General features: G+C 44.0%; 1 protein-coding gene across 1 annotated transcript in view; it reads right to left on the bottom strand.

Annotated features, from left to right (window-relative positions):
* The window catches only part of RMND5A (required for meiotic nuclear division 5 homolog A), a 59,646-nt gene that overhangs the window by 26,688 nt on the left and 14,758 nt on the right, over positions 1 to 18,200 (bottom strand). The window contains exons 2-3 of the mRNA XM_077477965.1: positions 14,214 to 14,356; positions 6,625 to 6,759 (exon numbers count right to left, since the gene is read on the bottom strand). Coding sequence (XP_077334091.1) covers positions 6,625 to 6,759; positions 14,214 to 14,356 — 278 coding nt within the window. The remainder of the gene's footprint in view (positions 1 to 6,624; positions 6,760 to 14,213; positions 14,357 to 18,200) is intronic.

An 18,200-nucleotide genomic window follows, 5' to 3' on the forward strand; every position in this document is an offset into this window, starting at 1 on the left:
ATTGATCTAAACCCTTCTTGCAGCGATTTCTTCTTACCCCATAGAAATAGGACATTGCGGGGAGGGTGTGAAATGAGCCCCTAGGCTGAAAGATTTCGACAATGAACCTGTGAGTGACTTTGCTTTATGAATCAGTCTGGGGATAAGGAGCTCTGAAGTGCCAACTTACGACTTATAATTGGTGTGATGATCACAGAGGCAGATCCCCATAGGGATTAAGGTGAAAAAACGTCTGACAATGACCAGCCGTCCCCTAGCTTCCCAGTTTAACTCACGCAAGCCCTTTGGTTCCCTCAGTGGAGACGCGCTGTACCGCCCCTGCTGGGTGTTCTCGGCTCTTGATTGGATAGATTGATAGCAGTGCAGGCATTGGCTCCCACTGCTGTCAATCAAATCCAATGACACGGCGCCAGGGGACGGGGCAGAGTCCAGCATTCTGTGACTATGGACGCCAATGATGGACTCTGGAGCATGCCCGCAAGGTAACCCCCAGGCAAAGTGCTTACCGATGCGAGGAGGAGACGTGAGCACGGTTGGGGGACCCCAGAAGAGATGGACGAGATCTGTGCCTTTTAGTTTTTTTTACTATTTAATCTTTTCAATATTTATTTCCTGGTCCCCCCCCCTCCTCCGGTGTCACTTTTGGCACATTTCGGGGGGGGGGGGGGGGGGGGGGAGGGGGCACAGATAGTAGATAGCAATACAGGTATTTTGCTCCCACTTCCGGGCATAGATACCCGAGCCACCCGCGGGTATCTACGCCAGTTCCAGCGCCTTCTCGTCCCCCCACCCCCCACTGCCTTCTGGGAGACACACAGGTTCCAGAAGACAGCAGGGACCAGTGGGATAGCACAGCGCGAATCGTGTATGCGCAGTAGGGAACCAGGAAATTAAGCCGCAAAATCAGCGGACCGCCGCTTTAAAGGGTTTGTAGGGTTGAAAACCCTCTTCCCCCCCCCCCCCTTCTTCTTAGCCCTGTTGGGGGCGGGGGGCTTTGGTGAGATATCAGGGGTTTTGGCAAAAATGGGGTTAAACTAGGCAGTAAGGAGGAGTCATATTGCCTCCTCACTGCCCGTCAATCATCTCTGAAAAGCAATTCCGATCGCTCTTGAGAAGTGCCGGGTTTAGACGCATGTCTAAATCTAGCCCTAACCATGTGAAGACCAGCATGTATAGCTTTCTTTTGGTGGTATTTAATTAGCATTGGGTTTCTTACTATACAAGAGGAAATAAAAACAAATGAAAATATAAACCTTGCACATAAAACAAAGTCTTCATGAATTTAGGCAGCAAAAAAAAAAAAAAAAAAAAAAAAAAAAGAAAAATTGTTACAGTTCATTAAACAAAATAAATAAATACGTCTAAAATTTTTGGTTTGTGTGAGATTTGTAGAACCTACAAACGATAAAAAAAAAAAAAAAAAAGGAAATTTATATTAGATAGATACACACACGGGTTATAAATATAAACGAACCAAAATGGTGTTTGTTACAAAGACTGAGAGCCCCAAGCTCACAAGCAGATTCTGCAGTTTTGCCCAACAAAAATGTTTAATGTGGTTTATTACACAAAGGCTGCAGCCAAGTGAACTTTAGCCGGCGTTTGTTATTCTCAAACGAAGAGAAAATGTTTAAAAGACACAACTTCAGGAGAAACAAAGACCCTCCTAGCAGGATGGCTGTACCCACACTGCAATGCTTAAAGGAGTTGTAAAGGCAGAATTTTTTTTTGATCGTTATGCATTCTAAAAGTGTTTAGTTTATAAAATTTCCGTTGTGACGATCCAGGGGGGGGTGTCTAGGTTGAAGTGGTGCATGCAGTTTTCCAGAAACGTGCCACTCCAGACTGAGTTAGGGCATGGCAGCCCACTTATTTAAAGGAAACTAAAAAGTTCAAACAAACAGTAATCTTCCCTTGCAGGGGGTTCCACCATCACTGTGTAAACTATAGCCTCCTGGCTTACTCACTGTCAGCTTTGTGCTGTTTTGGTCACATCTGCCTGCTACAGACGTACACACAGACTGCCACCTGCAGTCTTAGACTCCGAGACCTCCTGTCTCTTTCTCCTGGTGCCGTCTCCTACTGGAACCCTCCCGACCTCCTACGCAGACTTCCTGTCTGCCGGGCAGAGTTGTCTCCAAGTCTGAGCACGGACTTCTCTTCCTGGGACATTTATGAACCCAGCCCACAGGTGTGCAATTAGTATTCCCACCAAAATCAGGCATACACTGCTCATATGCACCTGTGACATGGAGTCGCACCTCTACACCGTGTACTGTGGGAGACCAGATATAGTCAATGCAGGGTCCTGGGTTTAGTAAAACAAGTTTTTACAGTCATACGAAAGTAGTGAGACATGTATATATCACTACAATTGCATACAGTAGTGAGCCAGAGCATGTAGTATATCCTGATTTGCATATCAACATATGTGCGTAAACAAAATACAGATAAAGGACAGAAGACAACATCTCACAGTATAAGCCTTGTTTGTACTGTTAAGTTCTCCACTCTTCCGAGGCAAGCATAGAAAAAGCAAAATAAAAATCGTATCTCATATGCCTCATGGTTGTCAACCTGAACTGGGCGAGGGTGAGGTACCGCCGTGGTATAGCGGTTGCAAATCAAAAGATTTTAATAAGAAAACATGGAATACATTGGAAAGCAAGATCTAATGAGTAGGCCACTGGGTTAACCTTACGAAGTATGCAGAAAGGCCCAATACATAGAGGCACCAGTTTTAGTGAGGGAACACAGGGTCAGAGGTTACGGGAAGACATCCAGACCCTCTCCCCAAATTGGTTGGGGGGCGTAGGTAGGCATTGACAGTCAACATGGAGTTTGTTTCTCTTGCTATTTTGAGCAAACTCCGCCCAAGGTAGGTCTGACCAGTTAAGGTGGTCAGAAATATAGCAACGTAGGAACTGCTTCAAGGCTCAGTTGGCCCGTTCTGCAGCCCCATTAAATGGAGGGGGAGGGAATTACTTGGAATTTGATTATACCATGGTAAAGGGCTCCTACATCCATGGTCAACAGAGCGGTTTCATGGGTCACATGGGCAGGCTGTAGAGGTCCTCCCATCAGCCTCAATGGCAAGAGGCTGTAGGGGCATTGAGTACTTCAACATCAAGGCACTATCAACCAACAAGCTTGCAATCCTCAAATCGATTAGTGCCTAGGTATCGATGCAAATAAATAAATAGATCAGACCGGGAAAGGCTAACCAGAACTACAGGCTTATCCTTCAGGATAGCAAAGATGCAACCTAAGGTCTGTCCCCTACAGGACCTCAGGTGCAGTCGTTTCCCTGGTGGGTTGGACAAGATTTCAATAAGTGACCTGCCTGGCCACAGTTCCCTACAGTCATTGTCAACGGAGCAGTCTCACGAGTCACATAGGCAGGCTGCAGAAGTCTCCCATCAATAGCCTCAATGGCAAGTGGAGTGGCACGAAGCTGCAGTGGAATTGATTGCTTAGACACAAAGGCACCATCTTTGAACAGGCCTGCAGCCCTTGAGTCGACTAGAGCCTGTGTATCGATGGATGACTCAGACTAAGAAAGACTAACCAGAACTAGAGGCTTATTCTTCAGGATAACTGGGGATGCAACAGCGCCGCCTAAGGTCTGTCCCCTAAAGGAACTCAGGTGCAAGTGTTTCCTGGACAAGTAGGACAAGACTTCAAACAAACAGTGACCAGCCTGGCCACAATAAAGGCACAGTCTCGCCCTCTTTCTAAAGGCTCTCTCTTTAGCAGCAAGGCGTGTGAAGCCCAGCTGCATCGGCTCTACTTCAGTTAAGAATTTGGGCTCAAGAAGCATGGGAGGGGAGGAAGGCATGGGTGGGTATGCAAAGTTTGGAGCCAAAAACATACAGGAGGCTTCCGCAAGTGCTTCTTAAAAAGGAAGGTCACCCTCAGAGTCTGGTATCAATGAGAATGGCAAATGATAATCAACTCAAGATTCCTAGATATGTCTCAAACTACAATCTCATCTTTAATGTTATCAGAGAGGCCATGGGAAAGCCCCAAACTCAAGGTAATTCTGGACAACAGGTTTTTGTACCTCCCATAAAGGGTTTGCCCAAGCCAAGGCTATCAGAAAGCAAAGAAATAAACGAAGCCTAATTTGGTTCTGTCCATAGGAAACGCCGGGGGTAGTATCCTAAAATAGATTTCAACCCGATTGAGAAACCCTCTGCAGCGAGCTGAATTGCCCTCAAAATGCTGAAGTGGAGCAGAACCTATCTTTTATATTGGTAGTATTAGAGGCGGCTGCCTGAACAGAAACATGAGCAGCAGCAGGAATCGCTTGCAACACTGGTTGCAACAGAGCAGACTGAGTGGGAGGATCCAGATAAGCAGTTTGAATCAGGAGCGTTTGTAACCCTATGGCAAACTGATTCATGCGGTAGTCCTGCTCATCCAATCTGGAAAAAATATTACAACCAATTCTGAATTAATGGCCCTTGCGTAATGTCAGGAACCAAAAACCAGGCAGAGACAGAAAAAGTAAAAAAAAAAAAAATATATATATATATATATATATATATATATATATATATATATATATATATATATATATATATATATATATATATATATATATATATATATATATATATATATATATATATATATATATATATATATAAATAATCGCAAAAACAAAAACCACACAGACACAGACACACACACACGCACATATATTATAAACGTAGTCAAAAACTGAAACCAGGGTTTAGATGCCAGTGGGTAACCAAATGAGCCAGGGTTAGGAAACCCGAAGTCAGCATAGTCATGTGCAAAAACAGAAAACAGGTATCGAAAGAGAAGAAGTCAGACACAGGAACACACCGGAGATTATAGACCATGCAAAGGCAAGGAAGGAAGGAAGGAATAAGCTAAGCTGTTTAACAGCCCTCGTTCTGCACTGGCGTCATATGACAGCGTCCCAGATCGACCGCGTTGCATTGCTAGGACACGACGCGATCCCGATCTCTGTAAAGGAGGCGCGTCCGCAGCACTTTAACCATGTGATCGGCTGTGTCCAATCACAGCCAGGCACATGTAAAACAAGGAGATGCTGGTAATCAGCTCTCCTCGCCTCACACTGACAGAGTGTGAGGAGAGGAGAGCCGATCAGCAGCATTTCCTCACAGGGGGACATCTAGTGATTTAATCAGGGCACTGATCATCAGTGCCCCAATTACAATAAATACAGTGTCAAAAATCATTGCCCACCAATGCCAACATACAGTGCCCACCAGTGGCGGCAATCAGTGCCCACCACTGCCCACAAATGCCACCAGTGCCCATTAGCGATGCCAGTCAGTCCTGGCAATCAGTACCGCCCATCAGTGGTGCCTATCAATGTCCATCACTGCTGTCGATCAATGCCCAGTGTCGCCCATCAGTGCCCATCTGTACCACCTATACGTGTCCACCAGTGCCGCCTATTAGTGCCACCTATCAGTGGCCATAAGTGTGGCATATTAATGACACCTATCAGTGCTGCCTCATCAGTGAAGGGGACAAATTTGTTACAAAATTTACTGACAGACACAAAAGTAAAAAAAAAAAAAAAAAAAAAAAAAAAAGTATTCATTTTTTTCCTTCAAAATTGTCTTTTTTTTTGTAAAAAAACAAAAAAATAAAAATAAAAACAGCAGTGATTAAATACCACCAAAAGAAAGCGCTATTTGTGTGAAGAAAATGATAAAAAAATAAAAAAAATAAAATAAAAAAAATAACTTGTTTGGGTACAGTGTAGCATGACCGCGCAATTGTCATTCAAAGTGCGACAATGCTGAAAGCTGAAAAATGGCCTGGGCAGGAAGGGGGTGTACGTGTCTGGTAGGCAAGTTGTTAAATAGCCAAAAGGGTCTGGCTATAGGATAGATTAATGAGGCAGGTAATTAACGGACAGCTGAGCAGCTTCTGTGCACTGAAAGAAAAGAGCCGCTTGTAAATAACAGGAGCCCGGCTCTGACATGACTAAGGCCCCTTTCACACTGGGGTGTCTTTCAGGTGCTACAGCGCTAAAAATATTGCCTGAAAAAATCTGGCCACTTTCACTCCAGTGTGAAAGCCGGAGGGCTTTCTCACTGGAGTGATGCGCTAGCAGGATGGTGAAAAAAGTCCTGCTAGCCGAATCTTTGGAGCGGTGTATTCACCGCTCCTAAACCACTCCTACCCATTGAAATAAATGGGGCAGGGCGGCTATAGCACCAGCAAAGCGCCGCTGCAGTGGCGGTTTGCGGGCGGTTTTAATCCTTTGTCGGCCGCTAGTGGGGGTTAAAACCGCCCTGCTAGCAGCCGCATACCGCCGCTAAAACTACGCTAAAAATAGCGCCGCTTTACCGCCGGCGCCGCTCCCACCCCAGTGTGAAAGGGGCCTTAGAGGGGAGACTAGAGTCTGCCTCTACAGCATGAATTTGACAGAAGTTGAGAATTTTATTGGTGGTTTTAAAGCACAGAAACATACATCCCCCCCTCAGACACCATCATCACATATGCCTGATACTGAAAATAAATTAACATGCAAATATAAACAGAAGTGACATCTATACGTACTGTAAACAAATTAAGGAAATAAAAGGAAGAAGTCCTGTTCTAGGAACATACCTGACACAGTTCTTCAGCCACATCCAACATTCCTTGCCTGAAGAAGTGCTCCACCATTACTTCGTTGAGGATACGCTGACTGTCGGCCTGCCAGCAGCCATCAATGCCAACGCTGCTGATGTCCGCATCGAAATTCTAAATAAAAGAAGGAGAAAATTAAGGTATACGGCCATTATAGAGGGATGATTCATCAACAATCCATCCAATGGCTAGATTTCATTGTTCTGACAGCTCAAAAGGGTGAATACATGGTTTTCTGTAGGCGACACCTATTTGCACATTATTAATTCACTTTACACCGACATATAAAATATAAATTTCTGCATGTACATCTTACAAGGACACCGTTTCCCAAAAGTGCATGTAACTAATCAGCTGCTATATTAAAACGGATAAAAACGAATAATGCAGCTCAGGAAAAGTATTGGATGGAAGCGGATCAGTTTCAACTCCTGATACACAGACACACTTTCAAAATGAGTGAAGCTGAAGCTGTTCTGCCTCATTTTGAGGGAGGTCTTTAATAAGACCAGGAATATAACTCCATCATCCATCAGAAGTTGACAGAATGAAAACACTTCCAAACTATACAAAGATTACATTTAAAAACTCTTACTGCAAGTCGTTTTTAACCATAGCCGCATCCGACGCACGTTTACATATGCACATACATGGAGGGCTTTAAAATACATTATGGGCATTTCTTTACTTTAATTTTTAAACTTTAAAGCGGACCTTGGTCTTTTTTTCCCCAACTTTCCATCTATTAAAGTCTTCTGCCCTCGTCGTTTTAACTTTCGATAGTAAAACATTTTTTTTTCTGCCAGTAAATACCTTATACAGCCCTCTTCCCGTTTGTCTGGTTGTTAGCCTAGGCCAAATTGCATAGAATCAAGGAGCCAGCTGAAAAAGTTAGGAGCCAGTTTTTTAAATCCTCTGCCCAGAACTGCATGTCCGGGGCATTGGGCAATAAGAATGGCTCATGCCTGAAGCCAAGCAAAAAAAAAAGTGGGCACTGATGAGCACTAATGAGGCGGCATTGAGGTGGAACTGATGAGCATCAATAGGCAGCTCTGAGGTGGCACTGATAGGCAACACAGATGGCAATGATGGGCACCGATAGGTGGCACTGACAAGGCGGTACTCCCCGTCCACAACGGTGGTAACTAACGGATGACTGATCATGCCCGCAACCTCAATCCCAGCTGTAAAACTGGGAAGATGTCGAAAGGCGGCGGGCAGTAAGAGCACGCCACGCTCATTACAGCACCGCCTCCTGCAGTAAGGGGGTTAATGATGTATACAGATGGGGAGTAATAAGTAGTAATGAATGAAGCTGGGGGTGCAGTAAAGGGTTAATACTGCTGGAGACTGTCGGACTATCACCCCTTGTCCCCGGAGGGAAGGCAGCCAGGCTCGGTGTGTAATAACAGACGTCAGCGGAAGAGTGAGTCGGGGTGCCCGGACTGAACACCAGTACTCCGTCCCCGGAGAGGCCAGCAGCGGTCAGTCATAGAAGGGAGCTGTACTGCGTGTTCCCGGACTCTCTCCTCCTCAGCCCAGCTGTAAAACTGGGAAGATGATGTTGAAGGTCAGCGGGCAGTAAGAGCACGCCACGCTCATCACAGCACCGCCCACCAGAGGAGGGCACTTGTTGACAGAAAGGAGCGTGTATCCCGCTCCAGTAAGCCACAAGGGGGGGGGGGGGCACTTTGCAGGAATTATTATCAGGAAATACTGTGCAGCACACATACAGCTTAGTACACTCGCCATACATGTCAGTAAGTGCCTAAGAACTTGAGAATGTGTGAGGAGCAATGCCTCATGGGACATGCAGTCCTGGGCAGCGGTTCTAAAAAGGCAGAAGTTGTTGTTTTTTTTTACCTTGCTATAGTGGCGCTCTATACTTTACATCTCATGCAACTATGTTTAAAAAAAAAAAAAAAAAAAAAAAAAAGAAGGGTAGAACGAGGTGGGACTTTAATTGTGCCTAAGGCTACTTTCACACTAGGGCCCTCAGCTCGCTTGCGGTAAAGCGGCGCTATATTTAGTGGCGTTGATCGGCCGCTAGCGGGGCAGTTTTAACCTCCGCTAGTGGCCAAAAAAGGGTTTGGAGTGCTGCCCCATTGTTTTCAATAGGAAGGGGCGCTTTAGGAGCAGTAAATACACCGCTCCTACAGCGCTCCGAAGATGCGGCTTGCAGGACTTTGACCGCCCTGCAAGCGCACCGCTCCAGTGTGAAAGCCCTCAGGGCTTTCACATTGGCGCGCACTGAGCGGCTTTCAGGGCACTTTGCAGGCGCTATTTTTAGCACTTTAGCGCCTGCAAAGCGCCTCAGTGTGAAAGGGGCCTTAGAGAAGTATAATGAACAATAGAATACAAATACTTAGAAAAATATATAAACTTTATTAATCTGCAAATCGGCAGTACCTTCTAAAAGTAAACAAGTTAAAATAAGTTACAATCCTGGATTTATGAAATCAGGGTGTGCAAATCCCAAATAGTATAGAAAAGATGTGGCCTACGCGTTACGGACAGTTCCGCTTTGTCAGGGCCTCGAGAATGGCACAACAGGATATCACATGAATTTGATAAAATATTGATAGACAATACATGAATAACAGGATTTCACATAAATAAATAAAAAAAATACAGATAAAATAGGCAAAAGGTCTAGTAATACATTTGTTTCACATAGGTGTATATAAATGTCATATCGTGTAGAACATGGGTCTTCAAACTATGGCCCTCCAGTTGTTCAGGAACTACAATTCCCATCATGCCTAGTCATGTCTGTGAATGTCAGAGTTTTACAATGCCTCATGGGATGTGTAGTTTTACAACAGCTGGAGGGCCGTAGTTTGAGGATCTCTGGTGTAGAACATTTGTTAATATAATCTATACATTATATTATGGAGCATCCAATAATATGTGCATACAGGTACAATACATAGCGATTCACGGACAGCGATGTTTTCGCGTGCATGGAGTGTTAAAGTTGGAATACTTAAATATAAAAAGAAAAAATGTCTACATGTAAGAGTTTGATTCTCTGTGTGTCAATCCCAGTTTCTCCTCAGTGGTTCACCTCCTCTCATTTGAGGGTAATAGAGGAAAACATTTTTTTTTTTTTTTTAAATATTACAGGTATGGATACTCTATTCCCCACTTTTTGCCTTACAGACATGCTTTTCAGACTTCTTATCCAAGTTTACATCTGTTTTTGTCTAAATAGATTTCCTCTTTGAGGCTTAGCCTATGGACTTCTTCCCAAAGTCTATCTATACATATCCCATTTCTTCTTATTTTATTTTACCTGACCTGCTGGTACTGGGTGCATTCTTGAGCTCCCAACAGAAGTAATTGCAAACCATAGTATATATTTGGGCGAGTAATTATGAACATTCCCAATCTCATTGACACTTCACCTTTATCGTCCCACACACTCTCCTTCTGCCTCCTTGTCCTTCACTCTTCCAACCTTCCCCCTCCCTCCAGCCCTCCTCCCCCCCATCCCTTCAACTTCCCAAACCCCCCCCCTTCCTTTATTACCCCCCCGCCTCCCCCTTCTTTTCTTCCCTTCTCCTACCCCCTCCTCCTCACCTTTTTACGTTTTGGAGGTTCCTTTTTTCCCCTCCCCCTTTCATTTTTTTTTCCTGCCTTCATCCCATCTCCCCCTTCTTTCCTTCCCCTTCCCCCCTTTCCCGATCTCTCCCTGTTTTTTATTCACCTTTTATCATTCTCCTTTCCTTCACCCTTCCCTCTATATATAGCCGACAAGGTTTATCAGATTCCTCCATTCATGCACAGGTTGTGGTGGTGAGGTGGAGCATCCCCATGGGCACAAAGGCCGAGCCTATGTCCCTCTGATCCGATGTCCTCTGTTCACAGTCTCTGGATGAGTTGAAATGTATGCATTTGAAACAAAACTTTCTATATTGACACATATAAAAGAATCAAACTCTCTTTTGTAGACATTTTCTATATATTCTTTTTTATTTATATTTAAGTATGCCAACTTGAAACTCCATGCACGCGAAAAACATCGCTGTCCTACCTATGTATTGTACCTGTATGCACATATTATTGGATGCTCCATAATGTAGAGATTATATTAACAAATGTTCTATATGACATTTATATACACCTATGTGAAACAAACGTATTACTATCCCTTTTGCCTATTTATCTGTAATTTTTTTTTATTCATGTAAAATCATGTTATTCATGTATTATCTATCAATATTTCATTTATAGAATTCATGCGATATCCCATTGTGCCATTCTCAAGATCCTGGCGATACGGAACTGTCCGAGAAATGCGTATGCTACATCTTTTCCAAACTATCTGGGATTTGCACACCCTGATTTTATAACTCCAAGACTGCAAATTATTTTAACTTGTTTACTCTTAGAAGGTAACACTGATTGGCAGATTAATAAAGTTCATATATTTTTCTATGAATTATTTATTCTATTTTTCATTATACTTCTCTAAAAGGCACAATTAAAGTCCCACCCCGTTCTACTTTTTTTTTTTTTTTTTTTTTTTTTTAAACATAGTTGCATATTCTTAGGGGATGGTCCCTCCGTAGAAGTATTTGTGATTCCATGTTCACACCATCCCCTACACATACTTTGCAGGTGGCTATTGGGGCACTCTGAAGGCAGGAGGAGCCAGAAGCGTCGGTGGGGGACCCCATAAATCAGGACTGCTCTGTGCAAAAACATTACACAGAGCAGGGAAGTACAACATGTTTGTTGTTTAACATAAATAAAATAAAATTCACTTTAGCCCTGGAAGGATTTACCCCCTTCCTGACCAGAGAATTTTTTGCGATATAACACTGTGTTGCTTTAACTGATAACTGCATGGTTGTGAACATTGCACCCAAACAAAATTGATGTCCTTTTTTCCTAACAAATAGAGCTTTCTTTTGGTGGTATTTGATCACCTCTGCGATTTTTATTTTTTGCGCTATAAAAAAATAAATATATATTTTTTACTTTTTGCTATAAATCTAATATAATCTGCTCTGGGCAGCGGTTTTGCAAAGAGCAGCCCCGATCCTCCACTTCTCGGGTTCTCCACCGTCACACTACTGACTCCTCCAACTTGACCAGTGCCCTAATAGTAAGCAGCTTGCCATGAGGCCAATGGTATGTGCTCGCTCCCCACACTCTCATTATCTCACTGGCTGTGATTGACAGCAGTGGGAGCCAATGGCTTCAGTTGCTATGTCTCAGCCAATGAGGAGTGAGAGACCTGAAACAGCCAAGGCTCCTGTGCACATCGCTGGATTGAGAGAGGCCTCACGTGAGTATTACAGAGGGCCGTCACAAGAACATGCATGTCTCTTCAGCAAATAGGGACAAGTCTTATTTTGTCAGTAAACGCTGCCACGTCATCAATCCTCGCAAGCTAAGGACGTTGCCTTGACCTGCCTCCTGCCCCCACTACCTGCATGAGATTTTTTATGTCCTCCCTGTGCTTGCATGGGTTTCCTCCCACACTTGACATGCTTGCAGGTAAATGGTTTGTGCTACATAAACATCTAGTATGAATAAATAGCAGCTATGAGGATGCGGTCTTCAGCTGTAAGGCTAGGTTCACACTGCTGCAATACGATTTAGATTTGACTTTTAGTGCGATTATGTAGTGCTACATGAATGCAACTTTCATAAGTTTTTTTTATTCTACAGGGGCCAGATGACACAAAAATCGCACCAAAGTAATAAAGGAACCCTTTCCAAAATCGCTATATGCTGAGTAGCATTGATGTGAACGGGCACCATTGGAAAAAAAATAAAAAATCCTTCTCATGCAAATTTGCACTCAAGTCGCATCTGAAATTGCACCAATGTGAACCAGGTCTAAAGGTTAGAAGGATTTATTTCATTTCTGCTTCATATGCAATCACATGATTAATAGAGTTTTAAAACTCCTAGGTCCTGAAATGGGCAACTCGTCACTCTAAAACCCTAGGAGAAAGCCAATTTTTTTTTAGAAAATCCATTTTACTAATAAAAATTAAGCAGAAAAATAAAAAAAGCGCTCAAAAGCAACACCCCATACAAGCTTTAATAACCTGATGGACGGATTGATCTGGTTGTTATGGGCTGCTCCTCCACATTTCTCCAACTTTTATAAACTAGGCAAATTGTGTGATTGCATTAGCAGAGCTGGCCTTGTACACGTGGCACAAACACAATACTTCCGCCATAAACTGCCATAATAAATGTGCATCACCCACAGGTACCGGTCTGACAACATGACTAGCAATTACCACTTCTAAAATAATCGTATCGAATTATCATTCCTTTACCAACGCGTAAATATTTACCCTACAGGTGTATGCTAAAGATACTCCCTGACAAAAATAAATGGCCCGGTGACATACATCCTGAGAAGGGATTTATCTTAAGGAGAACACAAGCTTTCCCAAATGTATGCTTTGTTTGCCTAAATAGAATATATAATGCACACTGGGCATTTTTTACAGCTGCTGTTTTTGGCTTCAGCCATTTTTTTTCTACAGCCAGTAAACTCCCCAGCATGTACATCCCGTGTGTCCATGTACACAGGTGCTTATCAGCGGTTTTTGGCTGGAGAAAAAACACCATAACTAGCGAGTTTTTCAGCTGGAAAAATGCAGCTTATTCATCGTTTATTGGTGTTTTTCAGCCATAAGCTTTAGTGAGTATAGTTATGCTATAAAAACAACAAACACACACACACACACACTTTCTGCAGTTTTTTTCCTTCCGATTTACCAAAACCATGTAGTGCAAGGGCCTGCCTGATTGAAACTCCTACAGGTTTGACCTCATATTATATGGTTTTGGTAAATCTGAAGGAAAAAAAAAAAAAAAAAAAAAATAAAATAAAAACCAACACCCAGCAGAAAATCTGATAGTGTGTATGGGACTTAAGGCTACTTTCCACCACTTTTTTTTACCGTCCTGCAAGCGCACCGCTCCAGTGTGAAAGCCCGACTGCTTTACAGGTGCTATATTTTTTTTTTAAGCACTGTATTGCCTCAGTGTGAAAGTAGCCCCAAGGTTTTCCACCTTAATGCATTAAGGTGAAAAACCTATTGTAGTGCAACAGCCCCCCAGAGCTCCCCTTTGACTTACCTGAACCTGATCAACCCAGCGATGGGGACGAGCACAGCAGATCCAGCCGCTGTCTAGGGTCCTCAGTGGATTGATAGCAGCCCAGCCATTGGCTCCCACTGCTGTCAATCAAATCCAGCGACACGGAGACGGGGCGAGTCCTGCCGTCTGTAAATGGACGCAGCAGGACTCCAGAGCGCACCCACACGAGTGCCCCCATGGAATGCGGCTCTCCTTGGGGGCTCGTGAGAAAAAGGAGGAGCCAGGAGGGCCGCTGAGGGACCATAAAAGAGGATCAGTGCCACTGTGCAAAACCCTTGCACAGGAGGAGGCAAGTATGACGTTTGTTATTTTAAAAATATTTACACAAACCAAGAACCTTTTCAACCCCTTTAAAAAGGGGTTTACTAAAACATGGCGTTCGGCTCTAATACATACCAAAGAGAGATAAAGCACAAAGAACACAGACATACCTTATCAATGGCCTTCCCCACCCTGGACACACTGCTGTGGATGTCTTTGTGGTCAGAGGCCAGCTTCTGCACAGTGTCCTTTATCCTCTTACAACACTGTGTTAACACCAGCGATAACGTCCCCGATAATTCACCATCTTGGTCTAGGAAAGAAGGTGCCAACACTTTAGGAATACCATAACAGGAAACAAAGGGGTTCATTTACTAAAGGCAAATAGGCTAATGACATAGAAAGCAAAGTTACACTTTCACTTAATTCTGGGGGAAAATTACTTGCATGAGGTGAAGCTCTGCACGTGTAAGCAAAAAACACTGTTTTTGGGTTGTTTTTTTTTTTTTTTTTTACATTTTCCTCTTTCCTCACATCTCTATGCTCTGGGAATTTCCCTTGTAAAGTGAACAAGCTATTTGGCATTAATAACAGTAAATCCACCAATATTAAAGTGGAGTTCCACTCAAGAGCGGAACTTCTGCTCATTTGTCTCCCCACCCCCGGCGCCACATTATTGGTGGTAAGAGTGCAGTGGAGCCTCGTGCATGCGCAGCAAGGTTCCCAGCATGAAGCCGTAATGCTACACTGCTGGGTCCCCTTACACACAATGGCGGCGGCAGTACCCAACAGCCCATGAAAACATCAGCTGAGGTGCCGACATCGCTGGACTCCAGGACAGGTACGTGCCCCATTATTAAAAAAAAAAACCCAGCAGCTGCAGTATGTGTAGCTGCTGGCTTTAAATTTTTGTAGGGGTGGGCAGACCTTCACTTTAATTACTTGCCTACCGTGCCAATTCTGACACTTCTCTCCTAAAATCATCTTTTTTTGCTAGAAAATTACTCAAAACCCTGAAACATTATATATGTTTTTTTTTAGAAGAGACCCTGGGGAATAAAATGGTGGTTGTTGCAACTTTATCTCACACTGTATTTGTGCAGCAATTTTTGAAAACACCTTCCCCCCCCCAATAAAAACACCCAGTAAAGTTAGCCCAATTTTTTATTTTTTTTTGGTAATGTGAAAGAGGATGTTATGCCGAGTAAATAGATACCCAACATGTCGCGCTTTAAAATTGCGCACTTGTGGAATGGCGTCAAACTTTGGTACTTACAAATCCCACAGGCAGCGCTTTAAAAAAATAAATTAAAAAAAAAGGGGGGGGCGGAGGCAAGGATAATCACGGCTTCCCAGCTGAGGCGGCGCCATTTTTTCAAATGCAGAGACCAGGAGTGATGTTGTGCCATCGTTCACGGCCTCCGAAAAACCATAGAGACTTTGGGGACAATCTGGCCTGCCAAAAAATCTCTATGGTCAACATTCCTTCTCCGGCTCGCCCATTGCATTTAGAAGCACCGGAGGGTGGTGGGGCATTGTCCCTTCCCACCACCTGTAAAAACGGCGAAGCGGCTGTGACTGGCTGGAGCCTTAAAGATGTCACTCCCATGCATGCGCGCGGGTGCCGCCACTAACGGCACGCTCAGTGCGCCTGCGCCCATAGACATCGGTGCCACCATTTCTGCAAATATCTCCTAAACCTTTTAGGTTTGGGAGATATTTCTTGCACCTACAGGTGAGCCTTAATCTAGGCTTACCTGTAGGTTAAAGTGGTTGTAATGGGTTTACAACCACTTTAATGAATCATAAGCTTTTGTGGGAGTAGAATATAAAAAAAAAAAAAAAAAAAAGGGGGGGGGGAAGAAGACTTAAAAAATGCTACTGCAAAAAACGCTGAAAAACAAAAAATTCTACAGCTTTCTATAGGGAACGAAATTGGCTTTTTTAATGTCCAGTTTGCACGAGGCCTAAATATGATGTGTTTGAGTAGTAAGCAGGGTCATGAATGTCTGAGGCCCAAAAATATTTTTGCACTTTATTTTCAGTTTTTCCCCCACTATGTTGCATGGTTTTCTACATACTCCTTACCATCTGTTTCCCATAATAGTGTACAGAGCCACCTGTTATCAAGCCCTGGACTGCAGCGCCCCCCACCCACCAACCCCCACCCTCTTCCCCGACTAGACAGTGCAATCTAATTATAGGAACTATTTGCTGGAGGCGGAAGACTCACCCTCTCAGCTGAGAGGCCGCTCTGTGATCTGTTCAATGACAGCTTTGTATATAGATGAGCAAAAATAATTCTTAACTTTTTCTGCACTTTGCCCAATTTCTAAAATACTATTTTATAAACATTTGAATTGGAAATCTACAGAGCCAAGGAGAAGATATAAAAAAAGGAGAAGGAGAAGGAGAAGGAGAAGGAGAAGAAGGAGAAGGAGGAGAAGGAGAAGGAGGAGAAGGAGGAGAAGGAGAAGGAGGAGAAGGAGAAGGAGGAGAAGGAGGAGAAGGAGAAGGAGAAGGAGGAGAAGGGGGTGAGAAGTAAACAGGAGTAGTAGAAAATTGCAGCACTCTTCAGAGGTCCATTGCACACAAGTTTAAAACTGAACTTCACCCAAATAACAACTTAATAGAAAGGAGCGTACATTCCACATAAATAATAATGCTGCCTAAATTAGTGTGTGCTGTAAATTGCTCCGGCACCGTTCCTGTTACTTTTTGCTGAAGCCCAGAGCCCCTGAATAGCAGTAAATCAGAGCGGAACTAAACTCATCATCGATTTAACAATTTCAGAAAAAACAGTTGCGTTCCTGGAACACTGGGATTGCCAACTGACACATTTCCTTCCTGTCCTCAAACTGTCAAACCATTAAATGGCTGGTGTCATAACTGATCACATATGCAGCACCATGGCAGTTGCAGATCGAACAGAGGCAGCTTCCTTGGCTGCAAGTGGGCTTTCACACTGCCTTGCCCATAGCGTCGGCAGTAAAACGCTGCTATTTTTAACGTCGTTTTACCATCGGATTTGCAGAGCATTTCGACCGCTAGCGGGGAGCTTTTACCCCCGGTAGCGGCCGAGAAAGGGTTAAAACCGCCCGCAATAGCGGCGTTTTGCTGGCGGTATTGCAGCGCTGCCCCATTGACTTCAATGGGGAGCAGCAGTGGAGGAGCGGTAAACACACCGCTCCAAAGAAGCTGCTGGCAGGACTTTTCCGGACGCCCTGCCAGCACACCGCTCCGGAGTGAAAGCCTTAGGGCTTTCACACTGGAGACAACGGTGCAGCAGTTTGAGGGTGGATTGCAGGCGCTATTTCTAACGGAGGGTTTAATTGCACTTTAAGGCTGTCAGCAGATCAGCCTCTACAAAAACTCGGCAGTGCCTAAAAATGGAGAGCAGCTGAGCATCTGTAGAGCAGGGCGAGTGTATTACACAGAATAGACACTTATTTCTAATGTTTTACACAGCTATACCTGCACAAGGGGCCAGTGTAAAGTGTTCTAGCAGGACATTTTCTGACTAAAGTTCCACTTTAATGTCCAGGCCAAACTTCTATTTTTCTGAAGTGTATATATGAACCCTTTGCTCGTTATAAGCCACGTAAAATACCAACAGAAGGAAAACCAATTCAATTAAAAAACCCTTATAAAATGGTGATGTGTCAGCAGCAGTCTCACCACAGGAGTCCAGGATCGTCCTGCATATGCACAGCATTCTGTAGCTTCCAGTAGAAGGCAGACATTTAAACTGACCACACTGGAGGGATGTCCTGTGTCTAGCCCCATGCGGAGCGCCCACGCATATATACTGCGGCGGGACAGCGCTCTGTGCCAGATCACGTACCTAGTACATGATCTGACACCTCTGGGTCACACTAATGGCGTCCCGCGCCCGCTGTGACTGGACACAGTGGGAGCCAATCAGCATTGTTCGAGAGACAGGCAGAATGGCAGTCTGCCTATGTAAACAAGGCATATCGCCACTCTGTTAGTGGGGAAGATGGAGATCCTGAGTTTCTGCTAAGCAGAAACGAAAATCTTTGCCTTCCCATAGTTAAAACACCTCCCCCGCACAGTTAGCAAACATTTCCTAGGGACACATTTAACTCTTTGCTTGCCCCTGATGTTAACTCCATTCCCTGCCAGTGTCATTAGTA

Source organism: Lithobates pipiens, unplaced genomic scaffold, assembly GCF_037356315.1.
Source record: "Lithobates pipiens isolate NorthernLeopardFrog02 unplaced genomic scaffold, aLitPip1_a1.2 Scaffold_13, whole genome shotgun sequence".
Classification (NCBI taxonomy): domain Eukaryota; kingdom Metazoa; phylum Chordata; class Amphibia; order Anura; family Ranidae; genus Lithobates; species Lithobates pipiens.